A 12,400-nucleotide genomic window follows, 5' to 3' on the forward strand; every position below is an offset into this window, starting at 1 on the left:
TCGACCTACCCAGTGACTCTACAGAAGATTACGTCGTTTTTGTATGACTTAGCAAGTCTTATTGACCACACAGAACTATTATCAAACTTAAACTTGGTTCAGACAATGGTTAAGATGGTGGTCGATGGTAACACCTCAGAGTCAGTTTTAAAGGACGACTCAGTCGATTGGTGCAGTTGGATTTTCAAATGTGCTTATCTTGAAAACTTTTTACTTTTATACTTCTTAATATGTAGATAAAATGTACTGCATACACGATACCTTACATTACGAGCTAAGATGTTTTCAGATCATTTATGATAGCGAAACGTTTGGGTCGGATACAACAGTGAAGAGACCGTTAAGATATGTGGATTTGCTGTATTAGATTATGACTGGGTGAAAAGACTACGCCTTATATAAGTCGGTTATAATGCCATAGTACAGATATCAATTAAAACCTCCTGATACATCCATTAGTGTCTCGCTAACATGGCCACTAGACCTTCTATCATTGCATCCATGAATGCACAATAATTTGGTTTGTTAAATGTTTGTAGTAACAATATGCATATTGCTATCACCAGGTAAGGGATTGAAATCCTGCCGACTATTTCATGTTTACATAGTCTAGTAACTGTATGGTAACAATTCAAATGTGATTCTAGATATCTTCAGCCTTAAAGATTATGAATCCATTCTACAATCTGGAGAAGATAGGAAGAAAATTTTTCTTTTCAATTCATAAAATCAACACAGAATATCATCTTTGTCAAAGTTTATTTATAGCCAACAAAAGTATATTAATACAAATGGACGGAAACGCTACTGTCGTTGTATCCAAACTACATGCATGTCATTCTACCGAGCAAAATGAAGTAGCTTCAGTACAGTACAGTACAGTAGAGAGTACACTTGAAAAATAATTCCTGTGGCAGGCAAATATCTGTACAGATCACATGTCGGGCACTAAGCAGAATGGTGTCAAACATATATTCATCAAAGCATATCAAAACGAAAATGAACCAAATGAATTTTATTTCCGATTAGAAATGGTCTTCGACACGAGAGAACTTTAATTCAAAAAAATAAGTCGATGTTGTAAGTAAAACTGTTTTGGACGGGCAGATGATAACAGTATTCTGGTATATGATGTACACAGTATAAACAACTACATATAAACATTGGTAGTAGTAACCAAATCAATAAAAAAATAAAATCCAGACGGAATGTCTTCATTGCGGTGATTGCATATACACATAATATGGAATGTTGTCACTGTACACACAGCTCATTCAGGATACTTCCCCAATTCTTGTTTGGCAAAGCGTAGTAACTGAAATGAGAATTTTGACATCATTCAGCGAATTCTCACAAAAGTTTGCAAACAAAATTCATTTCACAACCCGATGAAGTTAAAAAAAAGTGACATCAATGCTATTAACTAATTTTCCAGACTACTTAATAAAATAAAAAACATGCTGAGAATTTTCCAATCAGAAAGTCATATTTAGAATGAAAACAATTAAAAATTGATGATTTAAGAATTATTCTCAATATTTTTGGGGGTTATTTCATAACCCTACTTCATAACCCAAAAAGATACTGAGAATAATGCTTATAATTTAATTCAGATAACTCACTCAGGTACTATAATTAGGCATAAATTTCAATAATTTTACTTACTCTTTCAATAAAACAAATTGAGTTGTGGCGCAGTGATATCTTATCCAATAATTCAGTTTGGCCAATGACTGTGCTGCTTTTAAACTTCCCGCGAAACCATTTTGTATATATGACTTCATAATACTTTTCTTTTGGTCTATGGAAAGATAACCTCAAAGATCTAACCAATAGAAATGAGTGTAACATATGAAATTAAATTATTAACAGATAAATGTCTTACTTCATCAGTCTTCTTAATGTCACTGTAGTCCCTCCTCTCTTTTGGCCTTTTGCTTCTTCTACCACCCTGTAATTAAACAAGATAAAAATTAGTTACCAAGGTGTATATATATTCTCTCGTTCCTACGATTAATATTTTTTTCTCTGTTTGATTTCCTGAAAGCTTTTGTCTATGCTTGGTTTATGAGGGTGAGTATGAATGTAAGAAATTGTGTAATTACATTCACTATCATCATCATGACGACGACAATGATGAAGATGGCAGCAACAAATCAACAACATTCTCATCGATCATTGATCATGATGAGTAGACAATCTATGTAAACAGTACTTTTTACAAGCTGTTTATTACATAGTTAGTATTGCAAACCAATAAATGCTGTCTTTGAACAAGGCAGCTCTAAATAATTTAACTTACATGCCAGAATTTCCCATCCTCTGGTGAGGTTATCTCATCCCTTAGTTTGGCCTTGTCCATGTCACTGAGATCAGGGATACTTAATGAGTCCAGATATCTGTGGACAAATCAACACAATATCAAAGTCAGGTGTCATGATCAAAGAACAAACTCTCATTTCATCTTCATATAACATCAATTAGCATGACTGTATTTCATTGGTTGCTTGCAAGACTCACCTTAAGCAAGCATCCAGGTCATTACGGAGTTTGGCATCGTATGCAGTATACTCATCCTGTAGGTCTCTGCAATATCAATAATACAACTGAGAAGATGACAATACATTTTTGTATTTTAAGGACATTTAAAAACAGTTATCCGTATCAAAAATCAACAGTATTATAATACAATTCCTTGACATTATTGGAATTGAATAAGGCTTCTGAAGAACTCAATTCACAGGTGATCCTTGAGTGTCTTGGGTTAAATATGGAACTTATAATTTTTATCTGTAACTATTCTAGCCTTTAATGGAAACTGTTGGAAGTTTGGGGAATCCTTTATTGTCTCCCTTTATTGTCACCTTATTTAATCTAGAGCAACTAAATGTAATTGGAGAGTCTATGATTTTCTTTCGAGACTCTCAACCTTGATCATTCAGGAGTCCAAAATTATAAATAACATACCAAAGTCGATTTAATAAGCACCCCCATCCCTATGAGTGCCCCTCCTTACTTTTGCAATTTTTAAGCACCCAGAGTGCTAATTGGGTCAAATACAGTATTTTTTACTTCTTTTCCTAAAGATGCTCCCCTGCTGACAAATGGTATTTTTTCACTATCGAAAATAGGAGCAGACGATTTAGTATTTTTCTTCTGTTACAAAAGTAACTTACTTTACACCATTACCACCATTGAAAAGTTTGAGCTTCTAATTTTACTTCAAGTTAAAAATATGAAAAATAATTAATTGCAACCCGAAAAAATTCTGTGGCACTATATTCTATACGAAATGAAGTACTGATTGCGCACACACCAAAGGCGAAATAAATTATTTTACATTTTTTTTGTGTTAATTAGGCATATATACTGTGTTAATTAGGCATATATATACACGATTAAACACAAATTATTGTTCGAATGATGAATATCATTTATGCTCTGTCTGCGGTCAGAGATTTTTATTGTCTTCAAATGCTAACGAAAGTAACATTTTCGTACATGGTACCATTAGTACAGTCTGATGTTATGTGTATTGTATATTTAACTTACAGGATTCGTTTTTGAAGGAAGCGGACATTTTCCTGCATGTTTTGTTTGGACTCTTTCATCCTCTCCTCAAACGCCTGTTGAGCTGCCTGCTTAAGTGACTCAATGTTCTTTTTGTGTTTGACATCACTAGAGTCATACTGAAATCAAATTAATGGTATCATTCATTATCCCATTATATTATAGTTAGACAAATGTCTTGTCAGGTTAATATTATGAGTTCAAAAATGAATTAATATGATTATGTAAATATAAACTCATTCACTCCTGGAGACACATTTAGACTCTTCTAAATCAAAGACTAGACAAGTCCATTATGAATTTTCAGAGGTGAATGAGTGAAATTGGGTAATTTCATATTGTGTATATAGAGAAACATAAAAGTATTCAATTTGCATTGCAGGAATTAAAATTCCCAAAAAATCACAAAAATACTACATGATCATATCCTGTATGAATTATGATTTAATAAGTACTATAATTCAGATGAATTCAGCTTCATAGAATATGCTTTACAGAAAGGTTACAGTGTAACCTGTAAAAACTGACTCTTGTCTAATCTGAATCTCAGTCAATTCTGGCTTCATTGTGATATATTACTACAGTGCTTAGCCCAATACATGACCTGTTACATGTAAATTAGTGTAGAAGATTTTTGTCCCTGCATATACTTACACTAGGTACAGGTTGTCGTGGAAGCGGTCGTATGGGGATGTTGTCCAGTGTCATTATATTGCTGTTTTTGAGGATATCATTCTGGTACATAGGATCTCTGTCCACTACATTACCCTGTCAAGTACAAATTAAAATCCCTGAAAAACGGTTTCTTATTGGAAGATAGGACTAATCACACTCAAACTATGTCCTTGCAATATCTTTATAATGTGTACATTATTTCATTACCAAATTAATGTTATAGATCAAGCCTTGGTTTTTATTTGTCTATTTGTTATGAAATCACAGATCTGAAGGCTGCTTATCTCTACCAATTCATAAAGAAAGATTATCATGGTTTTTACAGAAATGATGCAGAACACAGGATAGAGGTATATTTAAAGGCTGTTCTGCTGAATGTATCTCCTCCTAATGAACAGCCTCATTAATTGTTAGGTTCAGTGTACAAATGTATTTTAGTGATGGCATGCAATATTCACATTGCCTGTCAATTTTCATCTTAAGCAATTAAAGTTCAGTTTCTGTCCGAAATTAGAACCTTCACAGTCATGTCTTAAAAGTCCATTTCTCAGTTTTTAGAGAAACACAATTCAACTCGCATAGGAATATCGAATATTGTCAAATCACACATACCCAGATCTGGTTTGCTATTGGCCTACTGTATATCATAACTGAATGAGCTATCAATAAGTATTTTCATATCATTTCATAGCTGAGAATATGACTACATAAAAGAAAGGATTTTGTACTTTTTTTTGTAAAATAGATCATCCCCTAAAATGTACCTTCAATATTACGAAGGAAGTAGTTTGTTTGCCAACTCTAAAAGGTCACCAGAATGTGACCTTTAATGGAATGTTGTAAGATCCTCTAACATGAACGAAAGTGAAATAAAGATCTGTGTTATAATCAGATTGTCATAACATCACCAGAGTTAAAGATGTGTGCTGAAAAGGGTAAATGAATGATGAGAGGCCAGCCCCATGTAGAGGTATAAATATAGCTGGTGTATCAGTGAAATTTAAGATACTCACATGCATGTTGAGCACCTCTAATTGTTTGAGCTGTGATAGGACTCCCACAACTGTATGTAATACATGTATACTGTTACTGGACACATTCAAAACTTGAAGGTGGAAACAGCCAGTCAATGGTAAAATATGTCTCTGAAACACAGGGAGAGAACACAGAAACGTAACACCATGGCATATTTGAGATACACAAAATAACACAATATATTTCAATTCTTATTTTTCTATAAAATATCCGAGTTAGAATCTAAAGCATCATGTGCAATTTATTTTATACTATTTTATCATGCTTTCAAAAAAAACTTACAATTTCATTACGCTGGGCATAAAGTTCCTTCAGCTTTGGAAGACCTTGGATGCCATCAAGAGATTCTAACTGAAAAAATAAGAATACTATGGAATTAAATAAATGAAGATAAAAAAAGAAAATACCAGTAGATTTAACGAGTATTTTTGTGCAAATATCATTAAGAGCACAACATCTGACTACATCTTGTATTATTTTTTGTAGACTCTAATGCATACTTGGAGAAAGACTGTGTCATTCGCAAGTTGTAAGTCCAAGTTCACCAAAATGTTTATTCAGATAAATTTTGTGCTGCAATAATAAACATATATCTGTCACTATGTCAATTTCAAGATAACAAAATAACTTGAGTGAAATACAATTTGCCATCAGTTAGACCCTCTTCTGATGATCATATTTTGACATGATTTTTATGACGTCACAATCACTAAAAGGTGGGACAAAAATTGACTGTAATTGAACTACACCCACAACGTTTTGGTATCTCAAAACCCCTGTTTATGTATATTTGTTAGAATCAAATCTTCTTCGTACCTTTTTTTGTTGCCAGGTACAACATTAAATCGTCAGTGATATCTCACCTTGTTATTGCTGACATTGAGAATCTCCAGGTTGATGAGACTGGGCATGAGAGAAATGTCCCGGAGTTCATTCATGCTGAGGTTTAGCTCCACCAGGGAAGGGATGGCAACAATATTCTCTACTCTTTTGATGGAATTGTGGGATAGGTTTAGGGTATATAAGTGTTTAAACACTTCCACTCCTGAAAACCTGTTTTAAGAATGAGTAAAACACACATGTATATTTACTGCTCAGTTTTATCTATTTGAAGAATAACAAAATAAACATTATAGCTAAGTATTAAATATCATTTCAAATATCACTGACTGATATTTTTATCTGCAAATATGCACCTTACTAGTATGTAATTCAGATTTCATTTATCAAAATAACCTTTGAATTATTTGTGCAATTTTTACCAATTTCTTCTTTATCTATTTTTTTCTATTTTTAAAGATGCTCCACCGCTGACAAATGGTATTTTTTCACTATCAAAAACAGGAACATACGATTTAGAATTTTTCTTCAGTTACAAAATTTACTTACTTTACACCATTACCACCATTGAAAAGTTTGAGCTTCTAATTTAACTTTAGGTTAGAAATATAAAAAACAATTAATTGCATCCCGAAAAAATTCTGTACCACTATATCCTATATGGAATAAGTACTGAATGTGCATGCACCAAAGGCAAAATAAATTATTTCATATTATTTTTTGTGTTAATTAGACTATTATATACACAATTAAACACCAATTATTGTTCAAGTGATGAATATCATTTATGCTCTGTCGGCGGTGGAGCATCTTTAATTGAATTATTTATGTAGGTTCTTTTTTCATTTATTTGGTTTTTTCTGTTTTGCTTTTTCCTTGTGGTAAAAATAAGTTTGAGTCTTCTTTACCTCAGCAGATATATTATTTACCTGTTAATTTGGTTACATGTAAGTTGTACTTTACCCAAAAAAATCAAACTTACTTTGTGATTCTATTGAGGGATGCATTGAGCTCTCTGACATTTTTGAAAGGCACAAAACCATCATGTTCCAGTGCTGTCAACTCATTAAGCGATAAATCTATTTTTATGATTCTTCTCTGTACATCAGCTGTAGCGCCAGCACTGAAAAACACAAATCTCTCAATAATATGATATTAAAGACAATTGATGTCATAATCAAAACTTTCTTGTATACTGTCTAAATAACACTGTGTGATAAAATCTGAATATCTATAACCTTACAGACACAGTCTAATTCATCATTAATTCTGTTTTTTTTAGGACTGTGTGTTGTCATCGAGAATTTATCACTTTCAAAGGTTGATAAAGCAATGTATCTACTTGAAATCAGGTCAATATTTGTATAATGTCTCATGTTGGAAAAAAAAACCTTCAAGGAATTTTGAGGCATTAGATTCAGAATTATACAGTATGTATATGTCTTGTAGGATTTAACTTCATGTTCTGTAAAACCTAGCTGTATAAGCAACACACACATCTGTATGAAGACCTGTTTATAAAGGCCATGTGGTTGTGAAGACATTTTCTGTCTTTTAGGTGGTCTTTTTAGATAGGTTACTGCACAATATTTCTAAGCTTCTAAACACACATATACATATTCTGTATTTGCAAATTTCAGAGTTATCTGATCTTGTGGGTAGGTATTGATTAATTGTGACATGAAGGATTTGCAGAACTTAACATATCATACTTTTCAGATAAAACAATGTGAATTTCCCTCATAAAATAATGACCAGGCCCCGATTTCTCGAAACAATAGTACAGACTTAAGTCAAATCTTAAGTTTTTCTCCTTATGTATCAAATTGACTTAAGTCGGTTTTTGACTTAAGTTTGATTTGAGAAATCGGGGCCAGGTCACTATGGATACCTACCCGCAAGGGAGGTAACTCTGTAATATACAAAGACGGAATTAGCTCAGGTGAGGTCATAAAATTTTATATAATGTTTACCTGTCTTTTGCCCAACTGAAATCATATGTCAGAGTTTTTAATTGGCACATTTTGAGATCGAGTTCGTAAAGGGCTCCCTGCAGGTCCAGTCGCCATTGTGACCTTGTGTAGGACAGCGGGTGTGTGTGATGGTCAACAAACTCCTGTGATAGGGCCATGTTGGAGGTTAAAGGTCAAGAATCTATACTCATACTGTGTGGCACATTGATTCTCATTAAAGCTGTACAGATATACGTCTTAATCTAAAAAAAAAGAAATATTCCAATAAATATTTAATTACTCATAACAATGACCAACTTTTGGCAAAATACAGGCTTTATTCTATAGAGTAAGTAAGAAAGTATAAAAAAGGAGTTAGGAGGTGGAGTCTAGGTGGGTGTCAGTCAAATGAATGTCAACAAATGAAAAGGACTACATGTACATTGTATGATATAGAGTCAGTCATGGTCACAATCTTTTTACATTCAAGTCATGAAACATTAGATGTCTGATGACATGTCGCATGTAAATATAAAAAGGAGTTAAAAGCATTGGATTTTCCTTAATGAACATGTACTTGTACATGTATTTTTACATTTAAACAAGATAATATGATAATTTAGAATAAATTGAGTTTTGTGTGTGTCTGGGGTTTCAGGCCTCTGGGGCCTTTTGCGGGCTTTGTGCGAGGATGTAAGAGTGATATCCCTTCCCGCATCATGTGCTTTTGGCGCCAAAGCTGTTGGCTTGTAGCAAGGATGCTCCCTGCTCAAAAAATTTTAAACCCTCCCTTGATCCCTCCACTAAAATTCCTGGCTACTGGGTTGCCTGCTCCTATTGCAATTAGTAGAATTACTAGATAGGTTTGCGGTGCTATCATACAATATTTACATGTTACAAATGTCAGTTATGTCTACGATATGTCTCATGATCTCCTTTCTTACAAATATTCTAGTCATTGTCAATAGGCTAGTCAAGGGGATCTATTTTACATATAATTTTTGTACTTCTATATTTTAATGATTTTTCTCTTCATGACGGTATCATAGTTTGTTATTAATTGTAATGTTATATGTTGTGATGTTATTATGTCCATGCCAGTTCTTGCTTGTTCTGTTTTTATTACTATTAGAGACAGGAAACAAAATCTTGTTAAGTGTAAAATATATATGATAACAACCTAAATATTGTATTTCATAACAGGGACATAATTTGTAATTTAATACGATTTAATACGACATATAATGGATGCAGGCTTTTAGCCTCTATATCCATATCAATATTACATGAATTCAATGATACAGTGATTACTACTTCTAGTGTAATTATAAATGTTCTTTGTATCCATATTCTTCTAATCGTTCTATGTAGAGTATACAGTATACATATAATATATACATGTAATTTAGTGTTCATTTGAGTTAATAAGCATATATAAAAGTTAAAATATTTGTTGACAGTTTCTCCAATGATTGTCTAAAAGAATTTCAAATTTCTTGACATCTGTTGCATCTATAACATGCTGGGGTAAATTGTTCCAGGTATCTACAACTGTGTGTTCTAAAATTTAAATCTTCATCCACTGTTACTCCAATATCCTTTTCTGATGTAATATTATCAAGATCTAATTGCTCGCCTGTTGTTCCAGACATACTATATACTCTCTTTTCTTTGGATTTAATCGCAAGGACTTTACATTTATTTGGATGAAATTTAAGTAACCACTTTTCAGACCATTTTTCAAGATTTATCAAGTCACTTTGCAAAATGTTTTTATCATCTATGCTTCTGATTTCTCTGTATAATTTTGTATCGTCTGCAAAAAGTGGCGACTTGGATTCTGTCAATTCTGGTAAATCATTAATGTAGAGTACAAATAAAATTGGTCCAAGGACGCTTCCCTGGGGTATGCCGCTTAATACAGGATATATCTTTGATGTTTCTAATTCAAATATTGTAACAAATACCACACGTTGTTAAGCTTTATTTATATTTCAATGGAAGTCATAATAATAAAAAGTTTATAAAAAACACATCCTAATCCGGATGTTTTATCACCGTGGTCTATGTCAGTGTATTAGAATTTAGACAGCTGTGTCACGAATATTACAACTTTCACGACAAGGATGTGAGTAAGCATATATCATAATATTGGCATATTTAATTTCGTGACATCATAAACAGACTTATAAGAAATAAGAAGATTGTTTCCTGTTTAAAGTGTGATGAACTTGGGCAAAAACGACCATGCATAGCTAATATGCAAGTGCCTGAACAAGAATGCATGTCGTCTTACAACACAACTCGTCAGCTGAGTTAGCCGGATATCATTGTGAACTTTCTACATAATTAAACAGTTTTATTTCCATAACTACAGGTATGTATTAAACATAATGAAGAACTTTGTATAACAACAATGAGGCATAGGTCAGTAAGTAGGATACGTACCTATCCGTATCATTTGACACACGAGACCCACTTCCATGTTGTTGTTGTGTTTCCAAGCATGACAGGTCAAGGGAGGCCACTCCCATAAAAATCTAGATCAAGTAGAAGCTTGTACAGCGCACACGACGGCAGAGGGACCTCCGCTTTTGACCGTTTTTATTGGCTAACTACATGTAGGTATTAATTAATTTCAATACATTTTATTTTTGAATAATTATTCAATGTGACAATGTTTTCTTATTATGATGTTTTAAATACGATTTAATTTTTTACACGCACGAAAACTTTTTATGGTAAGCAATTTTACCTGGTTTTACGAAAATTAAAACTTAATATTTTTTCCAAAAATTGTATGGATTCCACGTAATCCTATGAAAATTCTTAACTTTTATTACATTTCAAATAAGTTATCCTTTAAACTTTTAACTATTGCAATATACAAAATGTAGATTTTCGGACATTGAAATTATCATTATTACAATGGGATGAACGTTCTGGGCCTTTATAATGAAGTGTTTCTTTACTGTGCTCATTGTAATAGAAAAATTAAGCATTGATCAATTTTCCTGATTGACATTTTATCTAGAAAAACGGCTTACCATGACGCATTTTACAATTAAAATCAAGGAGTAAGGGTACCCTAGAACATGCAGTTATGAAATCGAGAAACATTGTACAGTTATAGATAGTATAGTGTTTTTTTTCTCTTTCTTACCTCTGAAAGAGTTTTCAGTTATTATAGAATAATTCATTTCTACTGCACAAGTAAGGTTATGCACTAATTATTTTCTCTTATATATGTATATGTATTTCCATATTTAGACAACATTATAATACAAGGTAAACACTTTTGAGAGCATAGGTATAGGCAATGTTCACGATTTCATTTTTGTATAAGAAAAGATAAAATAAGTTCTATTCTGGTTCAGGACTATTTTAAATCCTGTATACCAGACTCGCGTATTTATAAATGCATATTAAAACATAAGTAAAATACATAATAATCTATACACATTATACAAATTATCGTTTTCTATGATAGTGTTGCTTCCTGATTTTTCCATTGAAGTTATCTAACTTATTCTTAAACGAGTTTACACAAATTGCTGCTACTACATACATGTTGTGGCAGTTCATTTCCAATGGTTTACAGTTCTGATCGAGAAATAGTTCTTTCTGAGTAAAGTTGTTGACCGTTTAGGGAATATTTTTTTCGCCTGTCCTCTACCGCTATGGCGATCTGAGGCGTCTTTCCAAAGTAATATGGCATTAGAACATTAAAATTTGTACCGAAAAAACCAGTTCTAATGGAAATAAGATCAGTCGGTTTTACTGTGATATGCCAGAAAAGCCCATGGTGGTACGTGTGAAATGTTCAAGCACTTGTTCTTTATCATAAATATTGACTCATATTTATGTTATTGTTTATAAGAATGTAGAACAATACTTTTGCCTATTTGCTCTGTATGTAAAAGAATTACCTGAGTGAATTGCATGTCTCTTTAAGCATTCTTTATCATATATGACTCGTTATTTTATATAGATCAATCATATCTCCTCTGATTCTCCTGGAGGCCAGCGTTGATATATTTAGTTTCTTCAATCTTTCTTAGTAAGTCATGTTTTTCATTTCCGGGAGACACTTAGTGTTAATGTTGGTATCACTGAAACAAGTCCTCAGTACAAAGCGGCTCAATATGTAAAACAAAGCGTTCTCAGAGATATTTGGCTTGCTAGCTAGAAAAAAAAAACACAGATGATATCAGTTTTTGAATATGCATTATTTTTATTTCTTATTATTCTTTTTTTTTTTAAATAAAAAAATGTTAAGCCTGAAGCCAGATTTGGGAACAACACTTCCGAAACAGCGCTTTCACAAG

The 12,400-nt window shown here is 32.6% G+C and overlaps 1 protein-coding gene across 1 annotated transcript; it reads right to left on the reverse strand.

The window, feature by feature from the left end:
- Positions 1 to 742: 742 nt before the first annotated feature.
- Positions 743 to 10,606, reverse strand: LOC138325158 (protein phosphatase 1 regulatory subunit 7-like). Its single transcript, XM_069270632.1, has 12 exons — positions 10,521 to 10,606; positions 8,094 to 8,335; positions 7,103 to 7,243; positions 6,144 to 6,333; positions 5,563 to 5,631; positions 5,259 to 5,390; positions 4,225 to 4,338; positions 3,553 to 3,689; positions 2,521 to 2,586; positions 2,303 to 2,399; positions 1,886 to 1,951; positions 743 to 1,315 (listed from the first exon to the last, which is right to left on the reverse strand). The coding sequence occupies exons 2-12, from the start codon at positions 8,249 to 8,251 to the stop codon at positions 1,271 to 1,273; spliced, it is 1,215 nt and encodes a 404-aa protein (XP_069126733.1). The 5' UTR covers positions 8,252 to 8,335; positions 10,521 to 10,606; the 3' UTR covers positions 743 to 1,270.
- Between the last annotated feature and the right edge of the window lie 1,794 nt (positions 10,607 to 12,400).

This window comes from Argopecten irradians, chromosome 6 (genome assembly GCF_041381155.1).
Source record: "Argopecten irradians isolate NY chromosome 6, Ai_NY, whole genome shotgun sequence".
Classification (NCBI taxonomy): domain Eukaryota; kingdom Metazoa; phylum Mollusca; class Bivalvia; order Pectinida; family Pectinidae; genus Argopecten; species Argopecten irradians.